The sequence below is a fragment of the Seriola aureovittata genome, chromosome 11, assembly GCF_021018895.1.
Source record: "Seriola aureovittata isolate HTS-2021-v1 ecotype China chromosome 11, ASM2101889v1, whole genome shotgun sequence".
NCBI lineage: Eukaryota > Metazoa > Chordata > Actinopteri > Carangiformes > Carangidae > Seriola > Seriola aureovittata.
In genome coordinates, this window is record NC_079374.1 from 3035078 (window position 1) to 3056934 (window position 21857).

General features: G+C 41.1%; 2 protein-coding genes across 2 annotated transcripts in view; one reads left to right on the forward strand and one right to left on the reverse strand.

Annotated features, from left to right (window-relative positions):
* kcnh3 (potassium voltage-gated channel, subfamily H (eag-related), member 3) overlaps positions 1–8438 on the forward strand; it is a 143001-nt gene extending 134563 nt beyond the window's left edge. The window contains exon 16 of the mRNA XM_056388653.1: positions 5636–8438. Coding sequence (XP_056244628.1) covers positions 5636–6616 — 981 coding nt within the window. The 3' untranslated portion in view covers positions 6617–8438. The remainder of the gene's footprint in view (positions 1–5635) is intronic.
* Positions 8439–9682: 1244 nt separating this feature from the next.
* On the reverse strand, positions 9683–21802 carry armc8 (armadillo repeat containing 8). Its single transcript, XM_056388651.1, has 22 exons — positions 21522–21802; positions 19888–19964; positions 18120–18191; positions 17572–17714; positions 17356–17453; positions 17161–17253; positions 16981–17061; positions 16809–16884; positions 16627–16717; positions 16469–16529; positions 16176–16376; positions 14967–15062; positions 14791–14873; positions 14553–14634; positions 14326–14412; positions 14094–14186; positions 13629–13778; positions 12547–12642; positions 12210–12305; positions 12027–12099; positions 11296–11389; positions 9683–11145 (listed from the first exon to the last, which is right to left on the reverse strand). Exons 1-22 carry the CDS (start codon positions 21564–21566, stop codon positions 11112–11114), a joined length of 2022 nt encoding a protein of 673 aa, XP_056244626.1. The 5' UTR covers positions 21567–21802; the 3' UTR covers positions 9683–11111.
* Positions 21803–21857: the final 55 nt, after the last annotated feature.

Below are 21857 nucleotides of genomic sequence, written 5' to 3' on the forward strand. Positions count from 1 at the left end.
AACATAAAACGTCATAGTATAGTATGGCATAAAATGTCAAAAAAAAGTCATAGTATAGTAAGGCATACAATGTCATAAAAACGTCATAGTATAGTAAGTCATAAAAAGTCAAAAAACGTCATAGTATAGTAAGGCATAAAAAAGTCATAGTATAGTAAGGCATAAAATGTAAAAAAAAAAAAAAAAAAGTCAAAGTATAATAAGGCATAAAACATCAAAAAATATCATAGTATAGTAAGGCATAAAAACGTCATAGTTTAGTAAGGCATAAAAATGTAATAGTATAGTAAGGCATTAAATGTCATAAAAACGTCATAGTATAGTAAGGCATAAAATGTCATAAAAAAGTCATAGTATAGTAAGGCATAAAATGTCATAGTATAGTAAGGCATAAAAAAGTCATAAAAAAGTCATAGTATAGTAAGGCATAAAATGTAAAAAAAAAGTCATAGTATAGTAAGGCATAAAATGTCAAAAAAAGTCAAAGTATAGTAAGGCATAAAATGTCATAAAAACGTCATAGTATAGTAAGGCATAAAATGTAAAAAAAAAAGTCATAGTATAGTAAGGCATAAAATGTCAAAAAAAGTCATAGTATAGTAAGGCATAAAAAGTCAAAAAATGTCATAGTATAGTAAGGCATAAAAACGTCATAAAAACGTCATAGTATAGTAAGGCATAAAATGTCATAAAAAAGTCATAGTATAGTAAGGCATAAAACGTCATAGTATAGTAAGGCATAAAATGTCATAAAAAAGTCATAGTATAGTAAGGCATAAAAAGTCAAAAAATGTCATAGTATAGTAAGGCATAAAAACGTCATAAAAACGTCATAGTATAGTAAGGCATAAAATGTCATAAAAAAGTCATAGTATAGTAAGGCATTAAAACGTCATAGTATAGTAAGGCATAAAATGTCATAAAAACGTCATAGTATAGTAAGGCATAAAATGTAAAAAAAAAGTCATAGTATAGTAAGGCATAAAATGTCAAAAAAAGTCATAGTATAGTAAGGCATAAAATGTCATAAAAACGTCATAGTATAGTAAGGCATAAAATGTCAAAAAAAAAGTCATAGTATAGTAAGGCATAAAATGTCAAAAAAAGTCATAGTATAGTAAGGCATAAAATGTCATAAAAACGTCATAGTATAGTAAGGCATAAAATGTCATAAAAAAGTCATAGTATAGTAAGGCATAAAAAATCATAGTATAGTAAGGCAAAAAAACATCATAGTATAGTAAGGCATAAAATGTCATAAAAACGTCATAGTATAGTAAGGCATAAAATGTCAAAAAAAGTCATAGTATAGTAAGGCATAAAATGTCATAAAAACGTCATAGTATAGTAAGGCATAAAATGTCATAAAAACGTCATAGTATAGTAAGGCATAAAATGTCATAAAAAAGTCATAGTATAGTAAGGCATAAAAAAGTCATAGTATAGTAAGGCATAAAATGTCAAAAAAAGTCATAGTATAGTAAGGCATAAAATGTAAAAAAAAAGTCATAGTATAGTAAGGCATAAAAACGTCATAGTATAGTAAGGCATACAATGTCATAAAAACGTCATAGTATAGTAAGTCATAAAAAGTCAAAAAATGTCATAGTATAGTAAGGCATAAAATGTCATAAAAAAGTCATAGTATAGTAAGGCATAAAAACGTCATAGTATAGTAAGGCATACAATGTCATAAAAACGTCATAGTATAGTAAGTCATAAAAAGTCAAAAAACGTCATAGTATAGTAAGGCATAAAAAAGTCATAGTATAGTAAGGCATAAAATGTAAAAAAAAAAAAAAAAGTCAAAGTATAATAAGGCATAAAACATCAAAAAATATCATAGTATAGTAAGGCATAAAAACGTCATAGTTTAGTAAGGCATAAAAATGTAATAGTATAGTAAGGCATTAAATGTCATAAAAACGTCATAGTATAGTAAGGCATAAAATGTCATAAAAAAGTCATAGTATAGTAAGGCATAAAAAAGTCATAGTATAGTAAGGCATAAAATGTCATAAAAACGTCATAGTATAGTAAGGCATAAAATGTAAAAAAAAAGTCATAGTATAGTAAGGCATAAAATGTCAAAAAAAGTCATAGTATAGTAAGGCATAAAATGTCATAAAAACGTCATAGTATAGTAAGGCATAAAATGTCAAAAAAAAAAGTCATAGTATAGTAAGGCATAAAATGTCAAAAAAAGTCATAGTATAGTAAGGCATAAAATGTCATAAAAACGTCATAGTATAGTAAGGCATAAAATGTCATAAAAAAGTCATAGTATAGTAAGGCATAAAAACGTCATAGTATAGTAAGGCATAAAAACATCATAGTATAGTAAGGCATAAAATGTCATAAAAACGTCATAGTATAGTAAGGCATAAAATGTCAAAAAAAGTCATAGTATAGTAAGGCATAAAATGTCATAAAAACGTCATAGTATAGTAAGGCATAAAATGTCATAAAAACGTCATAGTATAGTAAGGCATAAAATGTCATAAAAAAGTCATAGTATAGTAAGGCATAAAAAAGTCATAGTATAGTAAGGCATAAAATGTCAAAAAAAGTCATAGTATAGTAAGGCATAAAATGTAAAAAAAAAGTCATAGTATAGTAAGGCATAAAAACGTCATAGTATAGTAAGGCATACAATGTCATAAAAACGTCATAGTATAGTAAGTCATAAAAAGTCAAAAAATGTCATAGTATAGTAAGGCATAAAATGTCATAAAAAAGTCATAGTATAGTAAGGCATAAAACGTCATAGTATAGTAAGGCATAAAATGTCATAAAAACGTCATAGTATAGTAAGGCATAAAATGTAAAAAAAAAAAAAAAAGTCAAAGTATAATAAGGCATAAAATATCAAAAAACGTCATAGTATAGTAAGGCATAAAAATGTAATAGTATAGTAAGGCATTAAATGTCATAAAAACGTCATAGTATAGTAAGGCATACAATGTCATAAAAACGTCATAGTATAGTAAGGCATAAAATGTCATAAAAACGTCAAAAAACGTCATAGTATAGTAACTCATAAAAACGTCATAGTATAGTAAGGCATAAAAATGTAATAGTATAGTAAGGCATTAAATGTTATAAAAACTTCATAGTATAGTAAAGCATAAAATGTCATAAAAACGTCATAGTGTAATTATGCATAAAATGTCTTGAAAACTTCAAAAAAAGTAATAGTATAGTAAGTCATAAAAACGTCATAGTATAGTAAGGCATAAAAATGTAATAGTATAGTAAGGCATTAAATGTCATAAAAACTTCATAGTATAGTAAGTCATAAAAACGTCATAGTATAGTAAGGCATAAAAATGTAATAGTATAGTAAGGCATTAAATGTCATAAAAACTTCATAGTATAGTAAGGCATAAAAACGTCAAAAAAAAGTCACAGTATAGTAAGGCATAAAAAAGTCACATGATAGTATAAAAGCTATAGTGAAGAGGGACAAAAAAATTGAAATTAATATTGAAATTGAAAACTTTTATTGTCATTGCAAAGTCTGCATACAACGAAATTTGGAGCACAGCTCCTTAAGAGGTGCATACTAATACTGTAACACAACAACACAGAATAATAACAAAGACAAAATATATCATGAAGGTCAAATATGTACGAACATTCACATGTCAAGGTATATCTTGGTATTGCACACTAAGCAGTACTAGATAAACACAGTATAGTAAGGCATTAAAAGATATAGTACAGTTAGGCATACAAAAGGCATAACATAGCAAGGCATAGAAATGTCAAAGTATAGTAAGGCATAAAAATGTAAAAAAAAAACCTCCAGTATAGTAAGGTGTAAAATGTCCTAAAAAAGTCATAGTATAGTAAAGCATGAAAGTTATAGTGAAGAGAGACAAAAAAATTAAAATTGAAGTTGAAAGCTTTTATTGTCATTGCAAGCTCTGCCTACAACAAAATCTGGAGCGCAGCTCCTTAAGAGATGCATACTAATACTGCAACACAACAACACACAGAATAATAACAAATGTCAAAATATGGAATAGTCTAAAGGGTAAGGTCAAGTTATGTCTTGTTATTGCACACTAATCAGTACTAAATAAATACAGTATTGCACATGAGCAGATGACAGTGTGGGATGAATAACAGTTGGTTGTTGATTATAGCACAATGTTTAGTCCGTTAATGGCCTTGGGGAAAGAACTGTCTCTCTGAGCTGGCGATGTCTGCCAGGGAGGGCAGCCAGCAGCCAATAACTTTCTGTGCCGTGTCTATTATCCTCTGTGATGTGCTTCTGTCTGCTGCTGAGTAACCGGCGTACCACACAGTGATGCGATATGTGAGGATGCCCTCATTGGTTGCACAGTAAAAGGCCACCAGCAGCTTTCTGTCCATGCTGTTCATCCTGAACAATCTCAGGAAACTGGTCACTGCTCTGCCTTTTTGACCGTCACAGTGGCGTTGGCCGTCCAGGAGAGGTCATCAGATATCAGGGTTCCCAGGAACTTGAATCTGTGAACCCTTTTAACACAGTCTCACAGTCAGGGCCAGGTCTGTGCTACGTTTCCGCCTCATAGTATAGTAAGGCATAAAAAGTCATAGTACAGTATGTCATAAAAGTAAGGCATAAAGTAGAGTATCATAGTATAGTAAGGCTTAAAACGTCAAAAAAAAGTTATAGTATAGTAAGGCATAAAAATGTTATCGTATAATAAGGCATAAAATGGCATAAAAAACAGCTTAGTATAGTAAGGCTTAAAACGTCGAAAAACGTCATTGTATAACAAAGCTTAAATGTCACAAAAATGTCACAGTCGCCACTGTCCCCATCCAAATAAAGGCAAAAACTGACCAAAAAATGAACATAAAAAACAAACAAACAAAAAAAGTCCTAGTATAGTAAGGCACAAAAAAACCTCATAGTATACGTAGTGACATTTACATGGTATTTCTCGACAGAAATTAAACTCATGCTTTGATATATCAACCATTTTATTGTTACTCAGAACAGACAAAACAGGTTAGCTTGCTAGTTAATGCTAGCTAACATGGTTAAATAACACCAGCCTACTTCCACCTTTTGTAAATACAGTTTGAATGCCACAAAATTTCTCTTTTTGCACACTTTATGGTTGCACTGTTACTTTTACCTCTTCCGCCACTGGGAAAACGTGATGGATTATCACCTACTGGAACATGATCAATTTAAATAATCAATAACTTGCTTATCATTACTCTGACTCACTTTTTGCACCAAAGTCTTAACACTCCTGTACCTAGGCATTCAGTCATGATCACCATCAACCAATCAGCATGACAGTCTATTATCATTATGTACAGTACGTTTTGTTCCAGATGCAAATTAAATTAAATTCTGTTATTAAAAGAACAGATTTAGAGGGATTGTTATTTTAGCAGAGGTACAAGCTCACAGAGTGTTACCTACCTGAGGACAGTGTTGCTGTGTGGACATTGTGTGTACAAAGTGTGTATCAGATTATACTTGACTCAAATAATGATTAACTTTGTCAGATATTTTTCAACTTCTCTGTCTGTCTCGCTAGAGAATTTGCATTTATTAACCTTACTCTCTCTGTGTGTGTGTGTGTGTGTGTGTGTGTGTGTGTGTGTGTCTCTCTTCACCACACAGATGAACACTCTCTCTAAACAAGTCTCCAAGCTCAGTCAGGAGCTGCAGGAAATGACTCGCCTGCTCAAACCCCTCCTCCAAACGGCACCACTGCAGCCAATCCTGATGAACATGATGCCAAATTTTACCCCGCCTCCTAACGGTGCCAGCCAGCTGTCGACGAACACCTGTCTCGCGGTGCCGCCCCCCGCCACACCTTGTCCCCTCCAGAGACCTGACATTCATTCCCTGCTGGACAGTGGAGACATAGAGGGTGTGGATTTGCCAGGATGCCTTCTCCCAACTCCTCACTCACCGAAACGCCCTAATTCATCTCCGCCACAGCCCCCGTCCAAATCCCCAGGGGGCAGAATCATCGGTCCCGTACACTCCGACCTTCTCGCACCTGAAGATGGTCTTCCTGACGGACCCCCGGCGCCCTCCAGCCTCCACGCTTCCTCCAGTAACGGGATATTTTTGCCCCTGCTGCAGGACCAGCCTCCCCATGCCTCGCACACCCCGTCCACCTCTCTCTCCTTCTCCATGTCTCTCGCCTCCTCACCGTCCATCTCCCCCTGCCAAGGCCCCCACCCGTCCCGACCTGCCAGCTGTGCCAGCAGAGGCCTGCTTCCCCCACCTCCCTCCCAGGACACCCCCCCTCCCCCATCCTCCCACTGCTCAGCTCCCCCGTCGCTCTCATCCTCCCCTGGAGACCACCGGATGAGACCCACCCCCTCTGCCCCTCTCGTCTCCCCCGCCGTCTCCTTCCACCCCTCCACCATCTCCCTGCCCTTGTCTCTGGACTCTGTCAGCGTGAGGACAAGGCAGGGAGGGACCCAGACTCCCCCTTGGTGCAGGTCACAGCTGCACCACAGGGAGGCCGGTCCTGCCGCTCGTCCTCCCCAGGAGCTGGAGATGCAGGAGTGGGGGCGACAGGTGGAGGAGGGCAAGTCCTCCACGGAGCACATCAGCTTCATCGATGAGGAGGAGCCAGCGTTATGAAGCTGGGAAGTAGCAGAGAATGGAATCGACAGAGCTCAGATCAGGGAATGAAAAGCAGCGGGAAACAGACAGCTGGTCCAGTTCACACAGGAAGTGCTAAAAGGACAGACAGGTAAACAGAGACACACCTGGGAGGACAAGACGCAGCTGTCAGCGAATCAGTGTGAAGGTACATTTCTACACTGACGAACCACAGAACTACAACAGCACAAATTGTCTTACAGTATCAACACTCCAGTAGCTTCAGTCGCTCCGTGCGGCCGCTGGGACTCACAGGACGCGAGCTCGTCTTCAACGCGGCTCCGTCCACCTGAACTCAACACGCGACGATTGCTTTTTAAACCCAGCATGGACGTCTCCTCCTCTTCAAAAGGCAGGTACAAACACATATATCTCAGCGGGGGAGACGTGTCTTTTACCCACACTGCACTGGGACTGGGAATGTAAACTCCTGGTTCAGTCTCAGTCACGTCAGATCACCTCACCTGTTGAGCCAGTCTACGGGATTATTTTTTTTTTGTTATCTGCCTCTGGGCTGGTGGAGGCAAACACTCATCGACTTCGGATCACCTCCTTTAGAGTCACAGACGCCATCGTCACTCACAACAACAACAACAACAAATCTGATTTTAAAACGTTCAAATTTCTTTCCCTGTAAAACAAGCTTGCAGTCGAGTCACATCTGGATTCGTGATCAGGTCGTGTGCCAAAGACAAAAGTTTAAAAAGAAAAAAAAAAGCAAGGTTAATGGAAGAAGTCACAGACAGCATCAGTACATCACCGTTTATCACCGCCATGACTGTTTACAACCAGCCTGCCAGATTGTAGAGCAAACTCCCACATCACTCCTGAGCTTTAGCCATCCAGCCATTCGTGCCTTCTCCATAATAAAGACATAGACTTCCCTATGAAGTTCTTCACCTGTTCATTACAGGCAAAGCATTTGGATCAAAATTTGACATAGAAAGCCATCAGCGTCACCTACAGACAATACTTGCACCTTTATCTCAAATGTAACTGAATTTATTTATTTACTGAGGCATGTATTTATTTATTTTTGTTGAAGCGATGAGGAAACATTTTTTTGCACGTCTGGGAGATGTAACAGAAACAGGCTGGGGAGGGAGGTTTACCGTTTAAATATGAGTGTCACTTTCCTAATTCTTATGTAGCACACACACACACACACACACACACACACACACACGGAGCAGATCCTGCACATAATTCTCATCATCTACGAGCCCTTTGCCAACCACTGAGCTTTACGCTGGTACGAGACAACAGCCTAACTCTAAAACTACAATACCCAGGCTGCATCACTATGGAGGCCTCAGGACTTCTGTACATTTCTTTTCCTTTCTTCTTGCTTTGGTGAGGTGCTTTGTGCGCCATGTTACTTGTAATATAGACAGTCAGATTTCTGGTTTCTATTTTCTGTAACGGGAGCAGGGGAGGGACGACCTGGACTCTTTACACTCAAACACAAAGATTCACTGAGCAGGGCTCCCAACGGTGTCTGTGGAGCTCTGATCCCGTGGGTCATACTCTGGGGTTGGGGGGGGGGGGGGGGGGGGGGGGGGGGTTTGGGTACATAAAAGGGTTTTAAATCAAATGCATGACACAGCTTTTTTTTGCATGAGGAATGTGCCTGCTTTTGAGCTGTCGAGGGGACGAGGGCTGATGGGAGTCGACGGACCGCCCGCCCGCCCAAACTGGAGGCTGTTGGGTTTCAGATGTATTTTATTAAAGACTGCTGTTACATAAGAACTTTACCAGGATTACATACTGTACAACAATAAAGAAGTGTTGTTTTGTAAGATCTCAGACTCCTGTGCTACTGTGGGGAACCGTTAGCCCCAGGTTAGCCCTGTTAGCATCATTTCTCTGTACAAGAAATACCAGGAAATGATGAACCCAGAAGTTTGTTAAAAAGACTCTTTTCAAAATCTGAATGTAAAAATATTCCATCTGCTGCTGCTGCAAAAAAAAAAAAACATGATGCGACTGCATTTCCTGCAGAGCTGCAGTGATTAGTTGATTAATCAATCAGCAAGTAATTTGATAATCGAGAAATAGTTTTTATACTTTCTCAAATGCTTTTCTTCGTCACATGATACATTTTGACCTGTTGGTTGAACAGAACGAGACGTTTGGTCTGTGGGAAGTTATAACGGGCATTTTTCACTATTTACTGTCATTTTTTTTAGGCGAAACAATTAATAAAATGATTGATCCATTGATCGTTACCCGCAGCACTAATTTCCTGATCCAGGTTGAGGGAAATTACATGTTCTTGCTTTTTTTTTTTTTTTTTTTTTACAAAATCCAAGAAAAATATTAATGCTATATTATTATAAAATATTAACATTCAGATAATTGATTGTAAAATATTAACTAGATAGGAAATAGCAATATAGAGAACTATAATTGATTTTTAAAAAGTTTGTTTTTTTTATGATGACAATGATACAATATTTATGTATAAAATTAAACAAAGACATTATTTCCAGCAACCAATCTTTGGATCAGGAAACTGAAGGAAATGAGTTACACATTTATTTTTTATGCAGCAAATAAAATAGTTTTTAATCCAGATTGTTAAAGAGTTTCCCCCTCTAGGCAACCATCAGCTGTGATACTAATTAAATGGGAAATGCACTGTACTCATGTACACTCAGCTGCCAGTTTATTAGGTACAATACAACAGTCCTGCAGTAAACCCTCCTTCATGAAGGTTATAATGTCCAGCTTGTGTTTTACAGACGTGTTGATTCAACGTGAGGCTGCAGTTTGTTCTGCTGCTGCTGCATTATTAAATTTTATATTTTATTATTATATTAAACACCTCTGTATAACACAGTGCAGTTCTACAGCCCCACAAACTGCATCCTCAACCATCAACGCCTCTTAAAAACACGTGACCTTTCTTCAGACGACGTGGATCAGAGAACGACTCAGCAGAGAAATAAAAGTTTACGCTGGATTTGATTCTTTGCACGGGACTCGACACACTTGATTCAGACCGGCTGCTGAGGTGAAACAAAAGACACAAGACAGAGGAACTCCTTCTTCAGGTCTGCATATATTTTCAATGATAACATTCATTCTATCAGAGCTTCAGTAAGGTTTGAAATGTCAGGGAACAACACTCTAGAAAAATCCTTCTGGGAGAAGAAATTATATGATCGAGGGAGGAAACACGACGTAGCACTCGATTCTGCCGCTGCGGGTGCACTTAGTGCTTTTACCCTCCAGGGGCCAGTCTCAAATTGTTCTTCCTTCATTCCTCGCCATCTACTCTTGTTCTCCGCTCACTTCTCAAAAACACGTCAGAGGAAAGAAACCCGGGAGGAGCTTGAGAAATTTTCATTTAAACTTTTAACAAATGCTCGTAAGAGAAAACGATAGAGGTGTGAGGATTCATGCGTCCTCTGATCTCTGGTGTTGTGTGTACTCATGCCTGTTAGTTAGTCACCGGCAGGTCAGAGTAAGCCCTATCAGCTCTGGAACTACATTTCCCATTGGGATTATAAAGGACATCCGACAAAAGGTGACAGGCTCCAGTGAAAACACAGAACCACGACGGTGAAGAGAAAAAAGAAAATCAGGGGAAATACATTTCTTCTCCTTATATCACCTCTACACACCAAGTTCAAAGTCAGATACACACCGGATTCCCCGCACTGTGCCGACAGTCGTGGTTCAGAGAGGATGAATAAAACAAACGAGAGGGTCAGGGGAAAATAAAAATCCAAAAATATATATTTATGTTTATATTTATATATATTTATATATTTACGAGGTATGTATCCACAAAAAAAAGAAAGAAAAGAAAACACCCAAAATTTCAAAATAGGCAGTCTGTGTTTTTCCAAATGTGTCCTTACTCGTGACGCCTGAAGGAAACATTAATATTAATAGTAATATCATTAGTTAAAAATTAAAAAAATAAAACTGGGAAGCTTTACTGTCCAACAGCCGTGCTCTTGTGTCAAACCTCGTAGTCCGGTTCTCCGAGACCTGAATCTCCACCATCAGGAGTCCAAAAGCACCACGGCAGCACGGCGGCGCTGGTGTCTGGCTGCTGCACTCCAAAGAAAAAAAATAAAAATTCAAAAACCTTAAATCACAAAGTCCCAAAGGAAAAAAAAAAAATTCACTTTGTCCTTGAAGGAAGAGAAAAAAAAAAAAAAACCAGAAGAAAAAACAAGTGAAACCCTCCGAACCGTTGATTTCCCAACAACCACGATCTCAGAGTCTCCAGGATGAGGTTTGGAGCAAGCACAACGTTTTGAGGTGGTGGTACCGGGTGGTGGTGGGTGGGAGGGAGGTGAAGGGAGGCCAGCCACAGGTCCAAAACAAAAGGTGTCTTTGTGCAACAGAACAAGCCTCAAGATTAAACAAAAACAAGGAAAACAAAAGAACCGATGGCAGGTGTCCCTCCCGACGATTGTTAGTTAGGCTGGCAGTAGAGGATCTCTGCCCTCTGTAGTCATGCTAGGTACTGCTGCATCGCCGTCTTCGCCCTGAGAGAGAGAGACACACACACACACACACACACACACACACACACACAACACACACACACACACACACACACACACACACACACAGTCAGTCCAGTGTGCTCAGCAGTTTCAGTGTCTAATGAATAATGGTTTGTTATTGTGGCCCACCTGTCACTGAGGCTGGGGTCAGAGGCCTGGGTGAGTTTGTGCAGAATGTCCACGAAGCCCATCTCCCTCAGCTTGTCCTGACGGTCCTGAGAACCTGGTGACACACGAGAACGCGGAGAGGAAAATTAATTAACTCCAGCATCTACATGTGCTACTTTAAAATGAACAAGGTCAGAGGTTCACGGCTCCATAAAGGACAGAATCGGCTTCTTTAAACATTCAATTAACCACAATCAAAGTGTTTTGCAAGACAAGAGTTCACTGTGTCTAAAAGACGCATCTCATTATCATCATCAGAGCGGAGGACACATGATCTGATGCTCTGCAGGGGCAGTAATGGAGGAGGCGCTCGCCTGTGTCTGTGGTGCACCGAGCCAAGCTCAACAGCCGCGGTAAATACTGTAAAGATTGGTTTATATATATCTAAAGAACTGATATTACATAGAATTGATATCAATTAATCCAGTTTGCTGCTTCTCCCTGTCCTGTATAAAACTAAAGTAAATACCTGCGGGTTCTGGACTATTGGTCAGAAAACAAGATATTTGAAAAGTTGTGATTGGAATATTTCTGTCGTCACTTGCAGCCCTAATATCCTGCACCCTTGTCTTCACTGTAGCGTGAACACGCCTTCACACCATCAACGTTTCAGCAGAGACGACAGAACTTCATCTCTCCTCACATCCCTCTTTCCCTTTCCTTTATTCCTCCTCGTGCGGCGAGTCTCTTACCGTCCTCCTCGTTCCAGATGAGGTTTGAGATGCAGAAGGTGGCAGCGAGCTGCAGTTTCACATTCGAATGACCCTGAAGGAAGCAGAACAGAAACTAATGAAAACATCCCATAATCAGTCAGTTGGCAGAATATACCACTTCAACAAGGCTGAACTGCAGGAGACGTTTTTAATAAACAGTACCATGTAGTATTTGATTTTCTGGAGCATGTCGTCATTGGTCATGATGAGCTCCTTGGCGGTGTTGCCGTCGGCGATGTTGGCCAGAATGCACAGCGTCTGACAGATGAGAAGAGCTGCGTTACATCACTGCCGTCACTTGGACATTTTGTTCTTAGTGATTCATAAAAAGAACAAGTGATTCTCTCTCATGTGTTTCCAGTTCCACAGACGTCTCGGCACCAATGAAGGAATGGAGACCGAGCGTACCTGCACTCTGCACTGCGGGTTTTTTAATGCAGCTGTGGGTTGAATTCGGTATGAAAGCTGTTGCTGAGCAGGAGGCGGAGGGAGAACTCACCTGTTCTTTGACCTCTATACTGTGCTCTGCCTCCAGGATCAGGGTCACCGCCTGCATGATCTGCTTCCCGTGAGAACTCATGATCTGGTCGATGTGCTGACGACACGAGAGAGAGAGAGAGAGAGAGAGAGAGAGAGACAAAGCGAGAGAGAGAGGGGGGGGAGAGAGAGAGAGAGAGAGAGAGAGAGAGAGAGAGAGAGAGAGAGAGAGGAGAGAGAGAGAGACAAAGCGAGAGAGAGAGAGAGAGGGGGAGAGAGAGAGAGACAAAGCGAGAGAGAGAGAGAGGGGGAGAGAGAGTCAGAGAGAGAGAGAGAGAGATAGAGAGAGAGACAGAGAGAGAGAGAGAGAGAGAGGGGGAGAGAGAGTCAGAGAGAGAGAGAGAGAGATAGAGAGAGAGAGACAGAGAGAGAGAGAGAGAGAGGGGGAGAGAGAGTCAGAGAGAGAGAGTCAGCATGCATGTTGTACTTTATGCAAATCCAGCACATGCCGGGTCGTGTGAGTTACTACAACTTTACTGTGACATGCCACAGACGCTGAGTGGAGTCTCTGACCGTAGTCTACATACACTCAGTGGCCACTTTATTAGGTACACCTGTACAATCCAATACAACAGTTGTTTGTTGACAGGTGATTATTCTAATTCATCTTTATTATTAAGGTTGTACAGAAGAAGGTTTTTCTAATGTTAAGCTGCCTAATGTGTAAATGTGGCGGACAAAATATTAGAAGTACCTTCCAATATGACGCAGTTCAGTTCAAGCACTATGTGGAATTATCCTCATTCTGACAGTGTCAACAAACTAGAAACCCTCCGCCGCTCAGACTAGTTCCAGGTTACATCCCTGTTTATCCAGAGTCAAATACAGTATGAACTATTTGTGTGACATTTTTGTCATAATTACTGTGAAGTCTTGAGTTATGGCTAAAAAGTGTTTTGTGAGGTCACCGTGACCTTTGACCACTAAAGTCTAATCCGTTGAGTCCAGGTGAACAACCTGAGCACAACATACAATAGGCATGAAGGAGTGAAAACTGAGCTGCTGTATTGGACGTTAAAGACGGCGCTTGTGTGTGTGTCTCACCGGGCGAGTTGAAAGCAGATTTCGCAGCAAACCGAGGGTCTTCATCAGCACGTTGGTGTCGGGGTCCGACAGCAGACGGAACAACTGCTCTGTGCCCAAACACCGAACAATCTCCACCTTCACCTTCTGATCGGCCTGGAACGCCATGTTCTGAACACACACACACACACACACACACACACACACACACACACACACACACACACACGGTTTGTATTTAAAATCATCAGGGTGTCAAAGTGAATCATCAAAAACACAACTTTCTCTGAATTACTTTGAACGTGACACGATGGACAGTGAGTGTTTAACAACGCAGAGAGAGAAAAAGAAAGACAGAGAAAAATAGATGACGTATTAAATCTAAACATTCACAGTCCTTGAAAACAAGTCACACATTCAGTGATCTCTCCAGGATTCTGCTGAAGTGAAAAAGGAGTCTGTTGAGACTTAAAACCCTCTTCTTACCATCAGGGCCCAGATCCCATTGACCCTCAGTGCAGGACTGTCACTCTGGGTCAGACTGCATAGTAATTCAATCACCCCCGACTCCAGGATGGGCTGCAGATACAGAGAAACCACTGGTCTCAATATTAAACCCGTCATTTGATCAACTGTTATTACAAAGATCTCCTCATTTACAAGTGTGTGAGAACGTGTGTGTGTGTGTGTGTGTGTGTGTGTGTGTGTGTGTGTGTACCTCTTTGCTGGGTGAGAACTCCAGCAGTAGATTGCATAGTGTAGAGGAGGCCATGACCAGGACTTCGTCGGGGGCGTTCTGCAGCAGCTACACACAAACACAAACACACCATGTCACTCAATGTTCATCGTTTATTTTCACCCTGACACGCATGTCCTCGTCCGGCCTGAGAGCTGAGACCGGTCCCAGTGACGTGCTACTGCTGGGCGTCACTGGACGCCACTGACCTTCATGAGGGGTTTCCACACGGCGTGGTCGTGGAAGCTGGTCCTCAGCTGCTGCACCGATCGCGACAGACTGTGAAGACACCTGGACAAAAATAATAATAAATAAATATAAAAAAATGCACTCACATTTTATTATTATTATTATTATGTTATTTAGCAGAAGTTGAATCATTTAAAGGTTTGATGCGTCATGCAGATTTCTGGGAGGACGTGGACGCGGTTCAAAGAAACGTCGTACCTGACGGCCGCCAAGCGGACTTTAATGCTGGATTCTGATAGGCCACTGACTATCCTGTCCATCATGTTCTCTGTCTCTGTGATCTGAAGACAAAAAATAAAAGAAGAGGGGGTGCGTTAAAGAATAAACTCGTTTGCACTAAATACAAGTAAAAAATACACCTGAGGAAGGGTCACCTTTTTGCGGATGTCCTCGTCGTTGGAGCCCAGCGAGGCGTAAAGTTTGAAAGCAGCTTGTCTCAGCTCGTGTGCGTGTTTCAGGTCATGGTCCAGCTGCAGGTGACAGGAAGTGAGCAAACAGTGAAAGATGATACATTTTGAACCATTAAAAACATTATTCGCTAAAAACTACACCAAGCAGTAGAGCCAAATCCAGTTCAAGCTGAATTTACTCACTGTTTCCCCTCAGCCGCTTCCTGTAATTGAAATAAATTCATTTTGATGAACTACCTTCTTGGTTATTTAGTTTGTTACATAACACAGATAAGGTAGTAGCTGAATCCAGTCATGGAGAATAATAAAACTTGTGGTTAGGTTTTTTTTTTTTATGAACACGTATTTAAATTTACTGGACTCTCATTTAATGTATTATATTGATTTAGAGGTAATTATTAACAAGTGTAGATGGAGAGCTACATTTATACAGTCAGCCTGAAAACCTTTCTGCTGTCTGTCTTTGCAGCACTGACGACATTCAGAAACACTGAGGATTACTGGGTCACAGCTGATTATAGAAGCATATCTAGATTGGCTCCAGCGCTGTCTGAAAGTCTAAGCAAAAAAAATCTGTTCAAGTAACAAAGAGCCTTTAATTGGCCTTAAGAAAAATAATTGTGATTATTAGTTTTAGCTATGCTATTAGCATGACTGTAGGGATTTAAAGGCTGGTTGGTCGGTACTTTGGTCCTGGTTGAAATATCTGAATCAGATGGATGCCATTAAATTTTGAATTCATGGTCACCAGAGGACGAATGCTACTGACTTTGACTTTACTTTTTCTCCTGCATCATCACGAGGTGACATTTGTGAGTTTGGAGAAATGTTTCAACAACTGTTGGATGGATGGCCATGATACGTGCTGCAGATATTTACCTCAGGATAAACTGTAAACACTTGCTGGTCCTGAGTTTTCATTGAGCATCAGATCAAAATGTCAACACTTTGGTTTATGACCAAACTAAGATGGCAAACATGGTGAACACTGTACCTGCTAAACATCGGCATGTTAGCATGTCGACATTAGCATTCAGCTACAGCCTCGGAGTGTTGATGGCGTGGCTGAAAACACTAACACATACATGTAACATCTGGCAAACACCTGCCCCCTTTCCGTCTTGACAACACAACGTTACATGAGAAGGACCCTCCCCAGGCCCACTGACCCACCCTCTTGATGTCAGTGATGGCGGACACAGAGCTGGGGTATTTAAAGTAGTCAGCCAGCATGGCCACCAGGTGGTCGGTGGTGCTGGCGATCCTCTGCAGCTCCACGTCGGGCTCCATCAGGTAGGCCAGCGTCTCTGCACCCTCCACCCTCTCCTCAAGCAAATGCTCTTTACTGCACATCCGCACCAGGCACGGCAGCGTCTGGATGAAAAACAGAAAGTCATATGTACAGTACAATGATAATGATGATAATGATGGTAAGTGGAGGTGCTGAGGTCTCAGAAGAGCCGGACCTTCAGGACGATGCAGCTGTCGTCTGTCCTAATGGCACCCGCTCGACACATGTACGTTAAACTGAAGGAAAGAGGTCGCGTTAGAGGAAAATGTATACAGGGAATATAGGAAATATATTACTAATGAATAATAATTCATATGGGTTTACGTCACTCACCATTTGGCTGCTGTTAGCTGCATTTCAATGGGTTGATCCCTTTGCATCATTCTGACAAATACCTGAGAGAGCAGCTCCCCGTCCACCAGCACTGGCAAGAAAAAAACATAGATAAATGGATATAAGAGGAGAGGACACGAGGAGAGGAGACGACGAGAGGAGACGACGAGAGATTTCCTCACCATTCACCAGTGTCATGGAGACCTGAGTGTTCTCATAGGCCAGGACTGAGAAACACTTTAACGCCTGCATCCGGACCTGGAGAGGTGTGAAGAGGAGAATGATATAAAGAGGTGACTTGGTATAAAGGTTGGTTAATACTGTATATCCACTGACAGAGGGGCAGCTTTATACCTTATAAGAGGGTGAGATTAGCAGAGGGGCGATGTTCTGGATGGCGCCGTGGTTGAAAAGAACCGTCTGGTGCTCCGGGGTCTGCGGAGAATAAACATCCAGTCAACAATGAATCGTGGTCTGGGCTCCAAGTGTGCTGGACTCCACTGTGTTTGTGTGCGACCAAATACCAACAAATACCTTACAACAGTGGGAGAAGATCTGTGTGATGTACTCCTGGGTTCTCTGTGAGCGGCTCAGTAGAGACATTAGATGGGGAATCACAGTGGGGTCCTGAAACGAAAACACACAAATGGTAGTCTGCACTCAGGTTCTGTCCAAAATCACATTGTCGCTCATGTGTGCAGCAGGCAGAACATGTACAGGACAACCTACAGTATAGAGCAGCTGCACAGGTGTAACCGGGCTGATGAAGACAGTTCTGAGGCATCGAAGACAGGCTTCAATGAAGATCAGGTCTGGACACAAGAGACCTGTGAACACACAAAACACACGTGCTCTTTAGCTCTGTCTCCAAGAAAGTCACTTAGGCTGTTGTCCTCTGCAGTATTTGCATAGGTGAGAATGTGTGTGTCTGTGTGTGTGTCCAACCTTGAAGAAGGGCAGGGATGATGTGACAGTCCACCAGGGACTTGATGTTGTTCTCGGTGCCCATGGCGAGGCTGCCCAGCACCACGGCACACTCGGTCCGCAGCTCCAGACTGGACGAGCTCTGCTGGAGCAGGTATAGTAACCTGGGACCAATGAACAAACACACACACACACACACACACACACACACACACACACACACACACACACTAAAGCAAGTTGACTGTAAACATGCCAATTATGTGTGGAGTGCAGAGAAGCTGGTGACAGTGAGTTCGGCTCTGTGTTTTTATTCTCTCATAAACTACAAGTTAAAGTTGCCGTTACTGTCATTTCATTGATAGAAGGGAAAATGTGTCACACAATTACATTAGTGGGAAGAATAGAGTGGTGTGGACTGAATTCAGGTCTTGTTAGTTTTACAGAAGCATCTTGTGCACCACAAACATCTTGTGTATCCCTTGAGTGCACCTGAATGAAAACTTTAAAAAAGGTCATAAAGTGGAGAGACAAAAAGGAAAGAAGTGGAGAGGTGTGCAGAGACGTACCTCGGCACGGCTCCGAGGACGATCAGATTGGCCTTCTGCTTGTTGTTTCCTATGACGGCATTCTTCATGTCACTGTGAAGTCAGACATGGGCACACGGATGAGAGGTCGCTTCATGGTCATGTGTTTGGAGCAACTGTGACAAATGTATTTCGCTGGCATGATGAAAGAGTTGATACGGGAACACTTTAGATCATGGCAACATACGGTCCGACATTTGTGTTCCCTAACTTCACATCTAGTTCTAATGTACCTACATGTACACTCAGTGAGCACTTTATTAGGAACACCATAAAAATCCTGTTTTTGGCTCCAGTGGAAACTCTACAGATTGCTGTGTGTGAAAAGTGTCAGAAACCAGCACGTCTGACACCAACAAACACGCCATGGTCAAAGTCACTGAAGTCAAATTTTCCCCCTATTTGATGAATGTGAATATTAACTGAAGCTCCTCACTTGTATCTGCAGGATGCTGTGTATTGCAAAGCTGCCACATAATCAGCTGATTGGATAACTGCACGAATAAGAAGGTGTGCAGGTGTTCCTAATAAAGTGCTCAGTGACTGTATGAACCAGTACATCGTTGGTACAAAAAATTAGACTGTTGATTGGGAAGATTTAATGTTGTGCGTTATAGGCCATAATGTAAAGCATTATTGTTGATATACTGCAGCAGCAGGTCAGGATAAAAAGGAACTTTTATTCTGAGAGTTAGAATGAAAGTTACAGCACAAAAGTAAAACACATTACGTTTCATTAAAGATGTATTTTCACCCGTGTTGTCTCTTGATAATATAAGTTTAGCTAATAGTAGTGAGACTGTCCAGAGATCTGTGAGGACAGTATGTAGTAAATCTAAGAAGTCATGAAGACAGCAGGCAGGCAGAGGTTAGCCAGACTGATGTTTCCTAATTGGACCAGAGAAGGTTCACATCAGGCAGATGTACCACATATTCTTGCAGGGACACAGAATGAGCCTGTTCGCTTGTGTTCACTGCATTTTTTTTCCATGCAGCCTTTCCCCTGCTCTGCGAGTGCCCCAGATGATATCAAATAGCAGGTGAGTGAGGCTAGTGGAAAAGTACAGCTGTAGCAGGCAGTCAAGTCAGTCAGGTGCTCGGCTAGTGGAGCGGTACAAGCCGTAACCAGAGCTAGTCTCCTCAGAAGTTAAAAATAACGATGTAATAGTCAGAGTCCAGGTCACTGCAGTCGAGACAGAGAGTGAGTGTGTGTGTGTGTGTGTGTGTGTGTGTGTGTGTGTGTGTGTGTGTGGGGAGGGGGTGAAGTCATACTGGACAGTGAAATGCATTTTGAGATGAAAGGCTGTGCATGTAAACACAGAGGTCATGCTGCTACAGGAACACCAACATCATGAGTAATGTTTTCTACAGAATAAGTTCAATGTACGATATTCAAAGAGGTAATTCTATTGGCAAATTTAATCAACAACCTGTAAAAGACATTTCAGCAACACCAGCCGGTGTACAAGAGTGTGGCCTTTATTCAAATAATGCATTTCAGCACAGGACCTTCATCAGTGTTCATCATAAAAAAGAAAAACAAATCTGGTGGAGTGACTGGCTGCACTGAAAACACACTGGCTGAATAAAGTACGAGCTCTTCCAGTAAGATGGCTGATGAAATAGAAAAAAGGCCAGGTTATTATTTACTGCAAAAGGATTTGTTCAAACTCTGTTTATCTGTATATCCTTTGCATTAGGGAGGACAACATATACAAATGTGTGTTGGACAAAGTGTTGCTGGACTTACATGACTCCCTGCAGCACTTTCTGTGGGTCGGGGTCGAACAGTCTGTCAACATAATGGCGACTAGTGGCAGTGACCTCCTGCATGAGGACAAAAATAACAGACCCATTAGTGACAAAAATCAGTGACATGACAATTTCCCAGCTACACCTATCTGTACCTTGATCAGTTTCTGTCTGACATATATACTTCACACAGCAGAAAATGTCAAATAAAGTGTATATTTTTACATCAATTTAGCAGCAAACTAAAGTTAAGAAGCAGAGAGGTAGAGTTTGATGGTCTCTATGTTTACATAATTAGGATTAGGATTATTTCTATCTGGAATATCAAACCTCCAAATATTTAAAAATCAGCAGATATTTTATAATTGAACTAAATTAAAGGTTTTTTTAAATTGCTTGTCAACACTAATAGACCCAGAGTCGTACACACTGACACATACAGCAGAATTCATGGCACCAGGACCCTTCAACAGCTGTTAAATGTGGCACCCAGTGGCTGAATGTGACACCAGAAAACTTTGTTTATATCACTGACAACTTTAACCAGAACCTTCCACATAACCACAGAGGAGCAAACCTCAACCAGCTGACCACACACTGATACTACAGGCTTCTGGTGCCAACATGGTGCTGGCAAGGTGCTCAGCACATTCTGTACCTGCATTAACCTGCCTTTACAAATCTGTTTTGAAAACCAACTTTTATATGCATTAACTACATGTAGCTTAAATCAGGCAAATAGAGGACACACAACAACTGAGCTGCTTGTGTTTGTTAAGGTATAACAGAAGCTACCATAATATCTTAGAAGGTCTGCAACAGTGTTCTTTCTGCATGGACCTAACGTGGGGGCGTTTCACTAGTGTGATCCTGAGTAAGCTCGTTTCCGCTGCCAATTTAATGCTAACTTTAGCAAAAATACACCTGACGGCCACTGTCACCTGCTAAAATAAATTACAATACCACACTAACTATTTACTAGACTTTTGGCTGCTGACAGAGCTAATTTTACCCTGTGAAAACTCATGGAGGAGGGCACCCAGTGAGGGATGTTAGCTTCACTAGCTTAACCGTATGCTAGTGGTTAGCTAACGCTAGCTATCTTAACAATGTTTGCTACTGTAATTGACAAACTGCGGAGATTACGAGCAAGTCACGTCGGGTGGTTGGAATAAAAAGCTCAGTACTGCAACTTCTTTTCCACTTTGCATTATGCATTTTTTTTTTAAATGTATTTGGTTTGTTTCAGGACGAACAGTGGTGACAGCACTGTCACTTAGCAGTTAGCTGCTAACTCATTCCGACTGTCACTGACAGCTACTTCAGTCGTTTGATTATGTTTACTTTACACACCGACGGGGCGAACGGACATTAACCACACGCATCCCTTCACATGTTCGGAACGTTCCCGCCCGCGCGAGCAAGGTCAGAATAAAAACCGTTCCCACCAACAGCTACGTAGGCGCACCGCTACAGTGCTACATGTTGCAAAGCCTGTAACTTAGCTTGCAGGCTAACAGAAGACACAAACCTTCACAGTTTGACTGATTAAATTATATTAAGCACTCGCTGCTGGAGTTAGCGTACTGTAAATCTCACAATGCTATTTGAAACTATGAGAGTGACACTCACAGACAGCACACTGATGCGGAGAGGGGCCTCCAACAAGCACGCCATCTCTCTTCCCCCGATCGAGCGCCCCAATCGGCGCAGCACTCTGCAGACACTCCGCCCCCCAGAGCAGCTGTGAGCGGATTTTAAAAAGTAACTGCAGCTCAGTCACGCAGCTCCTCGCTAGCGTTATAATAAAAACAGCTGACTATATTCCTGTATGGGCTGAGTTATAATCACTAGCAGCAGATATACAAGAAGAAACAACAGCGCTAAGTTGGCGAGCTGTATGACAGACAGTGGATTTGTCAATGAGGTAAATTTTGTTTATAAATGTGACGTAGGTGAAGTCTCCTT

What these genes read in the sequence shown, in the direction of transcription:
- armc8 (XM_056388651.1), bottom strand. Translation starts at nt 21,566, where the DNA reads ATGGCGTGCTTGTTGGAGGCCCCTCTCCGCATCAGTGTGCTGTCT. An exon ending in TAATCTCACCCTCTTATAAG is followed by an intron (nt 16,885 to 16,980) that starts GTATAAAGCTGC and finishes ACACCTCTCCAG; the next exon opens with GTCCGGATGCAGGCGTTAAA. An exon ending in AGTTCTCACCCAGCAAAGAG is followed by an intron (nt 14,187 to 14,325) that starts GTACACACACAC and finishes CTGTATCTGCAG; the next exon opens with CCCATCCTGGAGTCGGGGGT.